Below are 17,741 nucleotides of genomic sequence, written 5' to 3'. Positions count from 1 at the left end.
CGTTGCCAATTGTAAACAATTAATTGTCCAGCATTTGAGTGCTGAGGAAGTTGTGAGGCACCCTAACAAACATAGCCACAGACTTCATTAACGGCAGTTTGAAGCATGTTTTACATACTGGGCAGCTGAGTGCGATTATACATTTGTTACACTGCTTGTGCAACAAGAGAATGTGAAATCTAACTTTCCATATCTGATTGTTCTCATGCAACAAGGAAAGGAACCTTAAGGACCTTTGAGCAGACAAGCTGTTTTTTTCTGCTTACCCCAGGACATCCAACATTAAATGGTTTCATAATGTCCACTTTCAGATTAAATCTGCACATCACTGGATATAGCAACATCGTCGCACAACAGGAGTCATTTGCAACTGGATTATCCTGTGTGGACAAGAGAAATGATTGGTACAGTGAGACTAGGGCTGCCAAATTCCTGGGCTGGGCGGGGGTTCTCCCACATTGGGCCGGCAGGGGGAATCTTCCCACGATATCACACGCCAGCTCCTCTAGGAGCATCTGGGAAAACTCTATGGTTTTCCTGGATGCTCTAGCAATTTTGGAGGAAAATTCTATGGTATCACCGCCAGAGGCCATGGGGGACTTGGCAACCCTAGGTGAGACCCCTGGAATACCTTGGTCTTCCTTCCAAATACTGACCAGGTGGTCTTCCTTCCAAATACTGACCAGGACCAACCCTGCTTAGCTTCTGAGATCTGATGATGAGACTGGGCTAGCCTGACCTATCCAGGTCAGGGCAATTTGTAATAGCACAGGTTAAAAGAAATGTAATAACAGAGGGTTTAAAAAAAAAAAAGATAGGTGCCTCTTCTGAGGAATTGCTTAGTTGAACTGAATAGGGTACATGGATACACTGAGAGAAGGTGATGAGAGTAGGTGTCCCCACTTTTCATCAAAAGGGGTGGTTTCTGCCACCCTGACTCCCCTTGCACACCATAGGGCAGGCAAGGGGGTAAATCTGTCCTGCCAGTAATAGTGGGAACTCTGAGGTTGTGAGGCCTACTCTGTTGCCTAGCAACCAAGGCCTATAAGGGCCTCTACTGTGCAAAAAGTTGGGAAATGTGTATGGTCAATGGTTGTCCTTGACTGTGGCTATTAAAAAGATAACCATAATAGTCAATCTTCTGGCCCTGGTCCAAAGAAAGTTAATAGTAATCAGTTGACATGTTGGTTTTATTGGGACTCGAAAGCAAATGTTTGGGCCTCTCAGTTTAGAGTCTAGCCAGTCTTGAGGAATTAGAATGTTTCTTGCTCTGCTTGCGAGGGAGAAGAACCAGTCTGATTACGTTGAGTGACTCTGAAGAGAGCCAGCTGTCTTCCTGCTCTCTTTGGAGTGGGAGGCAGGGCTGTCTGGATTTGGAAAGAAACTGCCTTTTCAGAAATTGGTTTAAAGAACTAGATCTGACTGAGCAGCTAGATTCTGTAGAACAGGATTTGAGTAAATAGGGGCTTCCTGCCCTTCCCACAAGACTGGATCACTGAAATCTCTGGTACACCTGTGTAGTGCTCTCCTTGCAGTCAGTAGGAGTATGTGTATAAAGTCAAATCAGGCTTTAACTAAAACAAAACAGCAGCTCTTCACTGAAATGGTCCTCCTTTGCTTTTAAGTGCATTATTATCTGATCTTCAAATATTGGGCCCAGTGAGGCACATAAAAACTCTGTTGCTGAAGAAATAGCTTCAGGTAACTAAAACTGTACACATCTCATCAGCAGTGGCCATTTCCCATGAGACATCCTCATGACACCAAGTGGAGAGAATCTGCTGTAGATACTTATCTTAACTTAAATATTAAAAGCTAGGCAAGCTGTTTCATTCTGCCTCTTCAGGGAAGCACCCAATGTAATGTCAAAAACTTGAAGGGGAAACCATTGTTTACAAGAGAACATGCTGAAATAGTGCCATAGATAAACACTGCCTTTAAGCTTGTTGACTTGGTTATCAGTAATAAGGCCAAGTAAGCACACTTGGTGTTTATTAAAAGAAAAGCTTTCATTTCCTTTTATCACCAGCATCCTCATCTTTCTCCCTTTCTTACTTGGGCTACAACTTGCCTCATATTTATAATAATGTAAATAAGCAGTAGTTCTGGGAAATCTTTGAAGAGAAATTTGTGACAGGGTTTTGGACATGACCCAGGAAGTAATCAGTTGTTTCCTTTTTCTTTTTATGAAACCTAATGTGTGACAATTAACTTCTGAGTGTCACCCTTTCAATCCTGTTCAAATTTGTACCATGCCCCTCACAAAACAGTACATGAACTACTTATGTTAACTGCAACATTATGGCTGTATGAGCAAGAGGAAATAGACAATTTTCAAACTTAGGCACAAAGTCAAATGCTGCTCTGACGTACTAAACCGGTATTTTCTCTTTTAAAATTAATTCTTGCCAATGAAAAGAATCTTTTTTGAGTTCATCTGGGTTTCTTTAATGTAGAAAATCTCTTTTTTGTCTTTAACCTATTGTGCACAGATATTCTCCTGTGCTTTCACCATACATGTCCATCGGGTTTTCTTTGTCGCTGTGCATTGATTTTCCTCCCTTCAACGTTCAGTTCACTTTCTGGTCACTGTTTCCCTGGTTTTTTGGAGAGTGCTTTTGTGCCTATTTCCCCCTTATTTTGCTTTCAAGTCAAAGGCAATTCAAAAGCATACAGATTCCCTCAGATTTCCCTGTGCCCTTTTGTTGCCCCTGCCCACATTGAGGTTGTTCTACCTATTCTTCCAGGCATGCATGAACTGGGGCTGGGCTGAGTCATTTCATTCCTTGTCGCTGTGCTGTGCCTACCAGGTCTCCTCTTCTGAGGCTCCTGGTGAAGTGAAGCTCCCCCCACTGCAGGGCAGAGCTGAGACAGCCTCCTCCTTCTTTCAGCATCTTTCTCTGTCCCTCATCTCTGCCATAGCAACTTGCTAGGAAAGCCATCAGCCCCCCACTCCAGCTGGAGAGATCCTGGAACTGTGCCCCCCCCCCCAGAAAATCTGGTCCCAAAACCTAAACTATGAGGATTAAAGTGAAAGGTGCTTGCTGGTCACTGCTAAGTAGCTGCAATAGGACATGGGAATTTATCATCTCTCCTTGGGACCTTGTCCTCCAACCCTTGGGATTGTTCTGATTTTGTTGCCTCCAGAGGAAAAGGAAACCAGACATTTGGCTGTCCACAACGAGGTGTGACATTCTGTTAAGATGTGAGATGGCAAACTCTTTGTTCTTCCTCTGGCCTTCCATTTGCATAACTAAGAGCCTGAGTGCTTTGTGTTTAGGAGATGGATACATCATTCCCGGTGGTTATTCCCTCACTATAGATTTGCAGAAGGATCCTGGATCATAGCTATTGTGTAACCCAGTGGTTGGATTAGTGGAGTGAATTTCAGAGCGGAGGGCGCTGCTGCACAAAATGGCACTAAATGCAGGCATTTCCCTTTCCTATCATATTTAAATGATTTCTATATGAAGAGTAGATCGTCACAATTGGTTTTGCATCTACACCAGTCTGATGTTTGCTTTTTGCCTCCATAGGTTGCCCTTCATGCGGTCACCTGTCATGAAAAGGTGGTGGATCTCCGAAAAGATAATGCAGAGTCCCTGGGAATGACTGTGGCAGGTGGTGCATCCTCCCACAGGGAATGGGATTTGCCTATTTATGTAATAAGTGTGGAACCGGGAGGAGTCATCAGCAGAGATGGCAGAATCAAAACAGGTAACAGTAAGGTGGTTCGGAGAGCGGGGAGAAGCAAAATTCGGAAACTGAAACAATGATCGATTCTCTGGCTGCAACCAGACCAGCACTTTAAGCCGACACAGGGATGGCTCCCAGACAGATCGAAAAATCCAGTCCAAACATGCACATCTGCTGCCTGTCCAACTCTCATACTCAACCTGTCCTTAAACATCTCTGAGACATCTCAAAAAGCTACCACTTCTGAAGTGGTAGCAAATTTTTGTGCCGCACGCCATCCACCTTTCCAGTGTCTGAACACCAGAGCATGCAAGCAAGGCGGATTGGCAGTGCAAACCTGCCAGGCTGCTCCAAGCAGCTTCCTATTTTTTTTTTTTTTTTAAATTGCTTTCAAGCACATAGATGCATAGACACATGGGTGCATATGGGCATGACCACTGGAATGAATGGAGGGAAAAGAAACCCAAACTGAGCTGCAGGGATTGGTGCACTACAGTCGTCTGACCACACCTCTTGCGCGGGGTACGGGCACTTTGCGGGGCAGCATGTAGATGGGCTTCTGCCAGTCCATTTTGAGCTGGCACAATTTGGGATGTCTCCTGGGCACCCCAAACTGCCGGTCTGGACCCAGCCTGTGTGAACTAACCAACCATTGTCCTGTTGCTCATGTATTTGTATAAGAGTTTTAAGTTATCCTGGTTGTAATAGTTGCCTTGTCCTATATCACACTGTCTAAATTAAACTTGAGGAGATTTCATGGGAGAGATCATTGCAAAGCTGGCCATCAGTTGCTCCCACTCGCCTGGCTTCCTGCAAACTATACAAGACTGAAAAGTTCAAGAGGGCTTTTATACCCAGGCAATAGGAGAGCATTGTACAAAAAGGATCACAATGTCACTGGGGATTGTGGCCTGTACCACTGTGTATAGTGTGCTGTGGGCTAGATCCTGTTGTGTAACTTTGCAACATTTATTATGTCATGTTAAAACATTATTGTTATTATTATTGTTATTATTCCCCCAGGGCAGAATACATCAATATAGATAATAAAATCACAACAAATTACAATAAAACTACAATAAAATCAATTACAATAACTAGTTAACAGTACAGCAGAATGATATAGTAGGATGGTACTGTAGTGTGGTACTACAGTGTGGTACTGCAGGGGAGGCCAACCGATCAAACAAGTAGATGCCCGCCGCCTCATCCAAAAAGCCTGGTGGAACAGCTCTGTTTTACAGGCCCTACAAAAGGTTAATAAGCCAGGTAGGGCCCGGATCTCCATAGGGAGCTGATTCCACCAGGTCGGGGCCAGCACCGAGAAAGTCCTGGCCCTGGTAGAGGCAAGACGGGAATCTCTTGGGCTGGGAATGGTCAGAAGATCTTGGGATCTTATTATGCCTTGCTTCAGTTCTGTTTTTAGACTTGGGGTTGTTTCTGCAACCCAAATCCAATTTCAGTGTTTAGTGCATCTTCTTGATTGAATTGACTCACTCTGCAGTCTGACTTGTCCAAGTGAGAAAGGTGGACTGTAAATAACATAAATAGAAACAGGAAAATATACAACCTTTCCATTCTAAGTTATTCATATACTTGAGATGATTTCAAATGAGAAGGTTGTCCACACTCCCTTCCCTTCTGCCCCAGCAGCTTGCCAATCCACCATTTTTACATCAACCATGTTTTATCAAAATTTTAAGGTGTTTTAAAGCAAAAGGAACAAATTGCTTTGGGGGAAATTATCACTGTTGGCTTACTCTGAAAGCTGTGCACCAGCTGCTTCACTCATGGAATCCTGGCACATGCAACAAGATTTGCTTGATGCAGTCAGAGCAGCCAGTGAGTTCACATCATGGATGCATACAAGAAGGATTTTCTCCCATAGCATTTTGAAACTTGTTTCCTTATACAGGCAAGAGACATAAATCACCTTTGAGCCTCTCTCTTTCTATTTGCAGTTATATCTGATCATTGTACCTGTTAAGGAAAGCAAGAGGAGATATATTTGTGATATGAATAAGCTTTCTGGCTAGCGGAGACTGCATTCACATTCAAACCCAGTTGAAGCAGGAAACACATAAGCCTTAAATGAGAAAATACCCTTAAATGAGAAAATCTAGTCGGAGAAGCCTAGAAGGACTTCTGTCCAAATGCTATAACATGTTACTGGCAGAAGAAGAAGAAGAAGAAGAAGAAGAAGAAGAAGAAGAAGAAGAAGAAGAAGAAGAAGAAGAAGAAGAAGAAGAAGAAGAAGAAGAAGAAGAAGAAGAAGAAGAAGAAGAAGAAGAAGAAGAAGAAGAAGAAGAAGAAGAAGAAGAAGAAGAAGAAGAAGAAGAAGAAGAAGACGACGACGACGACGACGACGACGACGACGATATTGGATTTATATCCCACCCTCCACTCCGAAGAGTCTCAGAGCGGCTCACAATCTCCTTTACCTTCCTCCCCCACAACAAACACCCTGTGAGGTGGGTGGGGCTGGAGAGGGCTCTCACAGCAGCTGCCCTTTCAAGGACAACTTCTGCCAGAGCTATGGCTGACCCAGGGCCATTCCAGTAGCTGCAGGTGGAGAAGTGGGGAATCAAACCCGGTTCTCCCAGATAAGAGTCCGCACACTTAACCACTACACCAAACTGGCTGATTTATATAAGCCAGATTTAAACTGATTTATATAAGGAAAGTGTGGAAGAGATTTGGCACTGACCATTTTCCCTCTAGAGATTTGGCACTGACCATTTTCAAACTGCCTTTGTATTCCATTTTAGTAACTGGTTGCTAATGGGTTTTTTCCTGTCATTTCTGACCGACCCATTTTAGTAAACATCTACTAGAGGAAGGCAATGGCAAACCACCCCGTAAAAAGTCTGCCATGGAAACATTGTGAAAGCAACGTCACCCCAGAGTCGGAAGCGACTGGTGCTTGCACAGGGGACTACTTTTACCTTTTTTACTAGTGGAATTTATTTACCTGTGCATACAAACATGCTGGTATTGGGTTGGCAAAATGTGGTTGAGCAGCTTTTGAGGGAAATGGCTTTCTTCCATTTTCTACTCTTTCGTTGTGTTTCTGAATCACTGTGGTGTACTGCTTAAAAAGTCCATAGCATTTCCTACAGTGCTTATTTCCCCACCACGCTCTTTTTTGCTATGTAATCTTCTGCAGACTTTTAAAAAACATTCTAATTTGAGCACTAATTTGAGCTAAACCATTATAGCATTTCAGTGCTAAAGTGGCGCCATTGAGTTCATTGATGCCAGGCTTCAGAGATATCTCATTAACAGAAGGAAATTCATCCCTGTATTGCTTTACTCAAAATTGGGCTGGCAACAAATACGATCCGGTTTAGAACTGTAATGTGAAAGTCTTCGTGGTCATAGCATTTTTGCTGTATTTAAACCTGAAAAATGATTTCTAAAAAAATGTATTTTAAAAAAAACAAAACAGTAATACTTAACCCTTCATCTGATGCCAAAAGGAATTGTGGTCTATAATCACTAACCAAATTGAGGAGACAACTAGTCATAAGATTCCTTTCTGGACCACGTCATTTGAAAGATACTGTAAGAATGTTCAGATAGAGACTTAATAGCAAATGGTTAATTTGGTGCACAGCCTGTACAGAAACAGGGCTGTGACTCACCTCCTGTAGTGAACTGACTTGTATGACTCAGAGAGTGAAGACAACAGTCTGATGTTTGCAGGGGAAATGGACATTTGTTCTGAATTACTAGAATGTATGACCAAAATTCTGAACTATGGCACATTTCTATACAGAATTTTTTTTTTTTTTGAGAATTCACTCAGCCCATGTACTTTCTGTCCATAAATCAGTGAGTATCTAGGGCTAAGGGTCAGTTTATGCACTGCAGAGTCCTTGTGTTTGCCACATGGCTGCCTCAAGGATTTTAGGCAGACATGTGCTGGGAATTTCCCCCTGGGAATTAAATGTCAAAACACACTCAGACCCATGACTTTCTATTGCTCCGAGGATGATACAGTGCTTTCAAATGTTTAGAGTTTACATTTTGTTGGGAGGGAGCCAGAATATTCAGCAGCTATGCTGATTATCGTCAGAGACTGGAGATCTAGGCACAGGAATTTCATGTTACTACAATTTTGACTTTCTCGGGCGAAGACATTTTGAAACCGCATACAGTTCTGGATTTCTGCCGCATGTTGTTCTCACATTCTGCAATATACACTATTCTTGCAGTGCTTTTTAAAAAAGAAAAGCCCAGCAGGAAATCATTTGCATATTAGACCACACCCCCTGACACCAAGCCAGCCAGAACTGCATTCCTGGCCGTTCCTACTCAGAAAAAAGCCCCGACTGTTATGTGCCCTTTTGTGCTATGGTTTATACTGTTTTACTACATGTATATGTTTTAATATTAAAATATATATCAGAATCTGTAACACAATACACATGGTTCCTGGCAACTTGTGTCTCTTTTATGGCCCTGTAATATTGGTAGAGAGGAGTCACACCATCCTTCATGGGAGTCACACCATCTTGCATAGCAAGCAGGGAGGCTATTTCCCTACTATTTCTGATAAGGAAATTTCTTGCCAAATCTCAGCCAGAAGAGTAACACATTTACTTTACATTTTTAGCACTGTGTGAAGATATAAGAGATATGCAGAGATCACATACAGATATTTTTTTGAAAAATTAAGTGCCATTCATTTTGTCTGTAACTTTAAGAAACAAATGCTCTTTCTGTGGCTGCCAAGTTTGGAAGTTGCTAGACAGCCACAACAATACTGATGGCGAATCGTCTAAGCTTTGACTTCTGTAAAGCAAAGCTATAGGAGGAGTACTTGGGGGTCCAAAATATCTCTGCCAAGGTCCTGTTCCCGCTCTTCCATCATGTCCTCTGATTGTTGTGGTTTGTCATACAGTTGTTCAGAACCAATAGGTTCATGGAACAGTAGTCAACACGTCAAAGTCTACTACTGTTTACATATGACTGCTCTGGAACCTGAAAACCCAGTCTCTCAGATCCAGAAGCAGCAATCTAGATTGCAAAACAGATTCCGTTTCTAGTTTCCATCATCATCCCTGAAATGGGTTTTGGGCAGAGCATTACATACAAAACCCCAAAGAAATGTCTAGCTATATAAATGTATAAGTAGGGCTTTTTTTGAGCAGGAATGCAGTTCTGGCTGACTTGGTGTCAGGGAGTGTGGCCTGATATGCAAATAAGTTCCTGCTAGGCTTTTCCTAAATTAAAAAACCCTGTGCGGCACATTGGTGATGTCAGGAGGTGTGGCCTAATATGCAAATGAGTTCCTCCTGGGCTTTTTCTACAAAAAAGAGCCCTGTGTGCAACTATAGAATTTCTCTTTCTTGCAGTCTGACATGATTTATGGTAAGGAAGGGTACAAGAGGGCAGCAACACTGCTCTGAGGGCTTCTTGACTCCCTGTGTGATGTAGTTGGCCAGGGAGAGGTCGAGGCACACAGGTCTTGAACAAAAAGTGTTCGGCTCATTGCATACTGTTTATTTCTTTTTTCATTTCCTGTCCACCAGGTGACATTCTGCTCAATGTAAACGGCATTGATCTGACAGGCGTCAGCCGTGGCGGGGCTGTAGCCCTTTTGAAGAACACCTCCTCATCTGTAATCCTCAAAGCACTAGAAATGAAAGAGTGTGAGACCCTGGTGGATGAGAATGACGAGTCTCTCCTCAGCACCCATTTGAACACCTCTGACCCCAGTGAATGGTCCCCTTCCTGGGTGATGTGGCTTGAACTGCCCCGGTAAGTCCAAGAACCCCTTCTGGGTCCTGTTCAGAAACAGGAGGAAAATTATGGTTGTTACCTGGCTCTTTCTCCAGGCTTGATTTATGGCACTGACAACTTAATTAGATCCAGACTGAGTCCAAGAACTTGATTTGAAATACCTCCTGCCTTCTCGTCACACATTCTCCATTTCGTTATTTTTTAAAATACACGTAAATATAGGGAGAAAGGGCATCTAGGTCTGCTTTTGAAGAAGGGAGGATAGATCCTGAAGAGGCCCATTTCTGAAAACATGTCCGGTCCTCAAAGAATGAAGAGCAACTCTGCACCCACGCAGAAGCCCAGAGCACAAAGAGCCGAGGCTAGAGTGTCTCCCCTTGGACCACCCTGCCTCCTCCCAAACCCCTGCTGCCAGACAGCGCTGCATTAGTTATATGCCCTTTAAAATGTTTGACTTTGCCCAGATGTTCAGAAAGGGTGTGCGTGCACAAGGGGGGGGGAGGTCTGCAAACTCCCTCCTCCTCAGCCTGCCCTGTAAAAAAGAAGGGGGGGGGGGGAAGAGAGAAAATGTAATGGCCGGAAGCAGCTGTGTTGTAATTTTAGTGAAAATAATAAAAACCACAGAGTGCGTAGTTTGTCACCCACTCACACAGGGGCACTTTAATGTTTCCATGGGACATAAATCCTGCCTCGTTGCAACGTTCCTCCAAATCTGATGAGGCCAGGTCTGGTGTATGCAGAATTAGATCCATGCTCAGCCTGAAAATCTAGAAAGCCATAAATAAGAGAAACTTGCATCCAAATAAGGGACTTCAGACTCCTCTTGAACAACTTTGCACACCCCCTCCCCCTTCTGTTTGACCTAGTTTTTGGGTAAAAATATTTTGATCATCCCCAGTTGGCTGTGTGTGTGTATGCACGCACATGCATGTTCTGCATGCATTACGTATATAATAGATCACTAAAAGTATTCAGCTTGGGGTCTTCAAACTGCATGAGTTCATCAAGGGTTTACTGGGGAGTCGTCCTCGGTAAGTAAAGAAGCAAAACTCATCCATCTTTACCAGGCATGTTCTTCAATGAGCAGAGGAGCATTGCACATATTCTCAGAGTCAAGGTTTCCAGGTCCTACCTGGCTGCCAGCAGGGGGATCCTGGAGCCACCAGCATTGTGCACGATGCTCTAGGTTTTGGGCAAAAACTCTATGGCTACCAAACCATAGAGTTTGCCCAAAAACCAGAGTGTTGTTACACGACGTCCCCAGCACAATGTCACTTCTGGGTGACATTATCATGTCAGGGGCATTGCGTGATGACGTCCCTGTTTGGGTGTAGAGTTTCCCCTGCTGGCCAGCTGGCTGGTGGGGATTAGAGTACCTCAAAGCAGTGGATTGGAGCCCACTGGGTCCTGGGGGTTGGCAACCCTAAGTCACATGCACTTCCACTCCAGGCTGGGTAGTATTGAGGCCCAACAGACATGACTGGTGTAGGGTTGCCAGTTTGGGGTTGGGAAATTCCTGGAGATTTTGGAGGAGGAGGAGGAGAAGAAGAAGAAGATTATGATATTGGATTTATATCCTGCCCTATACTCTGAATCTCAAAGCGGTTTACAATCTCCTTTACCTTCTCCCCCTTCCCCCCACAACAGACACCCAGTGAGGTAGGTGGGGCTGAGAGAGCTCTCACAGCAGCTGCCCTTTCAAGGACAACTCTGAGAGAGCTATGACTGACCCAAGGCCATTCCAGCAGCTGCAAGTGGAGGAGTGGGGAATCAAACCCAATTCTCCCAGATAAGAGTCCACACACTTAATCACTACACCAAACTGGCTCTCCCCCAAGGTTGGGGAAAGGCAGGGTTTGGGGAGGGGAGGGACCGCAGGGTTATAATGCCATGGAGCCTAACCTTCAGATAGGGTTGCCAACAACCAGGTGGGGCCTGGACATCTCCTGGAATTAGAACTCATCTCCAGGCGTAATATGAAGATTTTTATGTGAAGCAAGATTTTATGTAAAACCATCTATAGCTTTCAGTGATGACAATTCCTAAGCATACTCTAGAGCAGGGGTGGCCAAACTTGCTTAATGTAAGAGCCTCATAGAATAAATGTCAGATGTTTGAGAGCTGCAAGATATGAACATCTGATGTTGGAGAGCCACAAGACAGGAAGGAAGGAAGGCAGGCAAGCAAATAAATGGGGGGGAGAGGTGGAAAGAAAGCAACTTTAACTTTAAATGCATTCTCCAAGCCACCAACTGGTTTGGCTTGGAGAAGTTATTTAAAGAGAGAAATGCCTTCCCTATATGTGCCAGCAGGGCAGTGGGACATTCAAGAGCCACACAATATATGTCAAAGAGGCACATGTGGCTCCCGAGCCAGTTTGGCCACCCCTGCTCTAGAGATACCCTACATATTTAAAAGGATGCATTGCTAGTTCAGATCTGAGTAATTTGCCCATGTGCTAGAATGTAGATCAAGATGGGCAGCTGTGTTTGTCTGTAGCAGCAGAAAAGAGCAAGAGTCCAGTAGCACATTAAAGGCTAACAAAATATGCAGCAAGGTAAGAGCTTTTGTGAGTCACTGCCAATGTTCCCTCTAAGCTGCAGAGTCTTGTGAACAAAAATTCTACTTTGTGAGCTACTGGTATTAAAGTTATGAGCTACTGACATTAAAATTGTGAGCTACTGCATACATTATTGTGCTCTGGGATCATCCTTCTTGAGCTAAGTCAAAAATGTGTGAGCTGGAAGCTAAAAATCTGTGAGCTAGCTCACGCTAACTCAGCTTAGAGGGAACAAAGCAGTAGACAAGTGCACCTTTAAGACCAGCTAAGTTTTATTCAGAATGTAAGCTTTCGTATGCTCTTAAGCAGACTTCATCAGACAAACGCCATTTATCAGCTTAGAGGGAATACTGGTCACTGCTCACTTCTTCAGATACAGCTACTACCCTGCCACATTTTTTGTTAGTCTTTAAGATGCTACTGGTCTCTTGTGCTTTTCTACTGCTAGAATGTGTATGATGATAAGCAGGATTTTTTTTGTAGCAGGAACTCCTTTGCATATTAGACCACAGCCCCTGATGTAGCCAATCCTCCAAGAGCTTACAGGGCTCTTAGTACAGGGCCTACTATAAGCCCTTGGAGGAATGGCTGCATCAGGGGGTGTGGTCTAATATGCAAAGGAGTTCCTGCTACAAAAAAAGCCCTGATGATAATACACTATTCAAGAGTTAAGTGCTCTCATTGCTATAAAGTTTGATCTGATATCCTATATACTCGGGGGGGGGGGGGTTGTAGAGAAAACCCAGCAGGAACTCATTTGCATATTAGGCCACACCCCTTGATGCCAAACCAACTGCATTTCTGTGCGTTCCTGCTCAAAGAAAACCCCTTATATTCTATTAGTGTCACTGTGACAGTTTGAGACAGTTTCTGTCCACATGCTACACTTTATTTTGTTTACAACCCCCCCTCTCCGTTTGTAACTCCACTCTCCACCTTAAATGGCCAAAGCTAAGATTTGTGTTCTAAGGTTGCACAGGGTGGAGCAGCTTTAAGTTCTCATTCTATATGTTTGGGTATAAGCACAGTTAAACTCAAGAACGAAGGCGTCCTTCGAGATCAAAACAAAACCAATAGAACAGTTTTATATCCTCCCGTCCCAAAGTTATACATGATGTGCTGCCTCACTCCAAACTCCCCCCCCCCGCCTTCCCCTCCTGGTTTCTTTTACTTAAGGAAAATTACCCGCCATGTCAAGAGGTCTGCAAACAGGAAGTTCATTGTAATCATATCTCCAGCTGCAGCACCACTCGACAACACAGGGCCACAGTGTGTAGGGAACACTAAAGGGGATTAGTATGCTGAACTGGTGCATTGGTGTTCTTAAATTCAGATTAAAAGGGGGGTCAGTGGTAGGAGACAGTATAAAGCTGGTTATAATTGACAGGAACAGAGGTGGATTTCTTACTAGTACTTGCTTGCTCGTGCGGAATTCAGGAATCAGAATATGGGGTTTGTTGCTGAAGAGAACAAGTTACTAGATACTTTAATCTTACCTATATAGAGCCTCTTTTCTTTCTCAGTATTTGACTCTCCGATATTCACAGCCCACATCTGGAAGTTCTTTAGTGGGGTATTTTTCACCAACTGTGCATCACATTATATTGCATATGATATACTGTAATGTGCAGCCCCTTATCTGAGAATATGACTATTCTGTACCCACTTAGGATTGTCAAGGTCCACTGCCCACCCGATCAGCATCAGATAAGCATCAAGGATATTTTGTCAAAGCCTTCCTGCAGTTATCAGCCTGTCTTGCAGAAAGAACAGTCCTGAAGGCCTAGGAAGTAATTGATTCAAATATTCTGGGTAGGGCTTTTTTTTTTTTTAGCAGGAACGTATAGGAATGCAGTTGCCTTGTTCTTGCCAGTCTACAGGATCTAGTCCCTGGACTGGAGAGAGAAGGAGATGCCTGGGATGTCCCTCCCCCAGGGACCCCTTCAGAAGGCAGTCCCCTGAAGGGCCGTGGAGGAAGAGCCTGGCCACTCTCCAGGCTCCAAGGGAGATGACTGTGGCATCCCATAGAGAGGGAACAGGGGTAAGCAAACCTGCCTCCTGCTGTAGAACAGAGTTGGAGTCCAGTAGTACCTTGAAGATAGGGTTGCCAAGTCCAATTTAAGAAATATCTGGGGACTTTGGGGGTGGACCCGGAGACATTGGGGGCAGAGCCGAGAGCAAGGGTGTGACAAGCATAATTGAACTTCAAGGGAGTTCTGGCCATCACATTTAAAGGGACTGCACAAATTTTTAAATGCCTTCCTTCCATAGGAAATAATGAAGGATAGGGGCACCTTTTTGGGGGGCTCATAGAATTGGACCCCCTGGTCCTATTTTTTTGAAACTTGGGAGGTATTTTGGGGAGAGGCACTAGATGCTATACTGAAAATTTGGTGCCTCTATCTCAAAAAACAGCCCCCCCCCAGAGTCCCCGATACAGGCAACAGTCTTGGCTTGTGCCTGTCATAATATGCCACCCTGAGCCTGCTTTGGCAGGAGAGGTGGGATAGAAATACCCATAAAATAAATAAATAAATACTTCCCAGAATTGCCCAGCTACCCATTAAACCCAACTATAAACCTCATCTCCCCGCCCCCCCACCCCCCGCAAAACATATTTTGTTTGCTGACATAACAGCACCTTCTCAGGTAGATGCTGCATTGCTGCCTATCCCTGATCCGCTTTAACTCTGAACAGTTGCTGCTTTGGGGGAAGGAAGGCAGCATGCTACCGCTCCATTTTGGAAGCTAAGTAGGATTGACACTTGGAAGGTTGACCACCTAGGAAAGATGCTGCAGAAGAAGGCAATGGCAAACCACCTCTGCTTCTCACGTGCCTTGAAAACCTTTGGCAGGGTCACCATAAGCAGGAAAAGCCCAGCAGGAACTCATTTGCATATTAGGCCACACCCCCTGACATCACCCTTGTTTCACCCTTTTTTGGTAGAAAAAGCCCAGCAGTAACCCATTTGTTTATTAGACTACAATCCCTGACAACAAGCCAGCTGGAATGGCGTTCCTGCTCAAAAAAAGCCCTGGACATAAGTCAGCTGTGACTTGATAACACTTTACGCATGCATATCTACGCAAGCCATTTATACACACTTATCTCTCCTAAAAAGAGCCCCGTGGTGCAGAGTGGTAAAGCTGCAGGGCTGCAGTCCAAACTTGCTGCTCATAACCTGTGTTCGATCCCGGCAGAAGCTGGGTTCAGGTAGCTGGCTCCAGGTTGACTCAGCCTTCCATCCTTCCAAGGTCGGTCAAATGAGTACCCAGCTTGCTGGGGGGAAAGTGTAGATGACTGGGGAAGGCAGTGGCAAACCACCCCATAAAAAGTCTGCCGTGAAAACATTGTGAAAGCAACATCACCCCAAAGTCGGAAACGACTGGTGCGTGCACAGGGGACTGCCTTTTTATCTCTTCTAAAAACAGTATTTAAGTATAGGTATGTATTATCCCAGCAGTAAGTTAGCTTTGGGTTTCTCTGTAGCAAACCATGCCCTATCCTTGCCCCATCTTCTCAGTCCGTCCTTTCCTTCACCTCCTAGCTGTCAAAAAACCAAATCCTGCTGTCTGGTTGTGATAGATGAATGTTAGCATGCATGTCTGTTTCATAACCGGCATTTGTTTTACTCATACTGCAGAGAAGACAAGCAACAGTTACTCAAGCTCTACCAGAGCATCTAAGGATGACTCACCAAAGCCCAATTTAGAAAACCCACTTAAATGAAACGGCCGCACTTCCATCACAAAGCCCCGCAAGCACGCAATTGGTGCAGCAACTGCAGGTTTGGGTGGCTTTGCCTGGCTTTCTTGCCTGCCTCAGCCGGAACAGACAGTTTAGTTGCTCTGTTTGTTAGTGTTTTTCTCAGTGCTCACTTTGAGAGAGATTAGATGGTCAGGGCTGCTCAGACAGCATTTTGTACACTTTCCAGTTCAACACCAATAGCCACAATACAATGTTCAAGGTCAGTCAGATGCTTAACAAAGTGCTTCTATATCGGGCTTCTTTTTAAAATTAACTAATCCCAGCCTTTTTTGAGTGAATCCATCCCTCCTCCTCCCCCCCATGTGAACGTAACTTGTTGCTTTGTTTCACAACCAGCTACATGCATCTGATGACTTGGTCTGTGGTCCACAAAAGGTTACGGCAGAATCAAATTTAATTCATTTTTAAGATACCACGTGCAGGGGTCATTTCATAGAAAAAAGAAGTGCCAGAGCTCATTAGCACAACTCATTTGCATATGCCACACACCCCCTGACATCACCCAAAGGTGTACTAAGTTATATCAGCTCACCATCTACCTCTAAATATAGTTCTTGAATTATAATTGTCGTAATAAAACCTTACTCCCATCATACTGTTAAAACTACTTTCTCCTATGTGGCCACAGTGGCATAAGGAAGATTTCCATCTGTCTGCTTTATGTTTTGGTTATTTCCCCATTTTTTGTGGGGGGAAATATTAAAAAGTTTGTCAAATCTTAGAGTTCAGCAAAATTCTCACAGGGGGGGTTGAACAATGGAGTTCAGAAGCAATTATTTTTGGTGGGTGGGGGAGAAAGAGAGATCTCAATAAAATTAAGAGGTTCTGGAGCTCTACTCCTGTGAGCTCCTGCCCAAAATGAGGCCTGATCACATGGTTCCTGTTTCCTTTTAGGGTTGCCAAGTCCCCTGAGCGTGCGCAACGCAATGATGTCACCTGGAAATGACGTCATCACGCCAGCAACATCACATGTGGCTGTTCTTGGCATTTCTGAGAAAACTCTATGGTTTTCCTAGACACTCTAGCCATCTGGGAGGGAAAATCTCCATGGTACCTATTTTACCATATGGTACCTATTGTACCATAGAGTTTTCCCTCCCAAAGGGCTAGAGCATCAAGGAAAACCATAAAGTTTTCTCGGAAATGCCTAGAGCGACCGCACGTGATATCACCGGCACAATGACGTACTGCCAGGTGACATCATCACACCAGCAACATAGGGGGAGGTTTCCCCTGCCAGCCCAATGTGGCAAGGTTTCCCTGCCTGGACTGGGGGCTTAGCAGTCCTAGTTTCCTTTTGGTGCAACAAACTAACACAGCCGTTTTGCTGAAGTTCTTGTTAGTTCAGTTATTTATTTAAATTGCATCCTGAGAGCTACATATGCTCAAGTTCAGTCTTCCAAATTCTAACAATAAACTGTCACAGAACACTGCTATTTATGACCAGACATATAGAATGAGTTTTTAAAAACATCCCCTCCCCCCCCCAAAAAAGCAGTAATAAATTACAAATAGCAGTCTAGTAAGAACATCAATTTACAGGCAATTGAAAAATGGTTCAATGTATTTTGTGATTTTATGCTTTGAAACAAATTTTTTTGCCCCAGTTGTTATGTTCCTGTGGCACGTCTAGCATCGGCCAGTGCTGACTTATGGTAGTAACATACACAGGAATGGACTTCTGCTGTTCACCCCCCTCCCTCTGAACACCCCACATTGTTTGTTATGGCTTCTGCTTCCAGTTGGTTAACTGAGGCCAGCCTTGGGCTTTTATCAGGAACCTAAAGGAGTGCTGACTATGGAGTCCCTGCTGGCTCCCCTTGTTAATAAAGCTTTGGTCAAGCCACCCACCTGCATCAAATGGATGTTAAACTGCACACTGGCCTTCTCTTGGTAATTACTTTGACCAGAGGGAGTTGCTGTTTTTGCTTCGTTGGGCTCTTTTTTTGCAAACCCAGGCATTGTAAA

The 17,741-nt window shown here is 44.2% G+C and overlaps 1 protein-coding gene across 4 annotated transcripts in view; it reads left to right on the top strand.

Moving 5' to 3' along the window:
- LNX1 (ligand of numb-protein X 1) overlaps nt 1–17,741 on the top strand; it is a 127,586-nt gene that overhangs the window by 103,562 nt on the left and 6,283 nt on the right. For all 4 annotated transcript variants that reach the window (XM_060246357.1, XM_060246356.1, XM_060246358.1 and 1 more), the window contains 2 exons: nt 3,537–3,717; nt 9,234–9,462. In XM_060246357.1, coding sequence (XP_060102340.1) covers nt 3,537–3,717; nt 9,234–9,462 — 410 coding nt within the window. The remainder of the gene's footprint in view (nt 1–3,536; nt 3,718–9,233; nt 9,463–17,741) is intronic.

This window comes from Heteronotia binoei, chromosome 9, assembly GCF_032191835.1.
Source record: "Heteronotia binoei isolate CCM8104 ecotype False Entrance Well chromosome 9, APGP_CSIRO_Hbin_v1, whole genome shotgun sequence".
NCBI classification, from domain to species: domain Eukaryota; kingdom Metazoa; phylum Chordata; class Lepidosauria; order Squamata; family Gekkonidae; genus Heteronotia; species Heteronotia binoei.
Note: the sequence above shows the minus strand (reverse complement) of the source record. Positions and strands in the feature narration are given on the sequence as shown.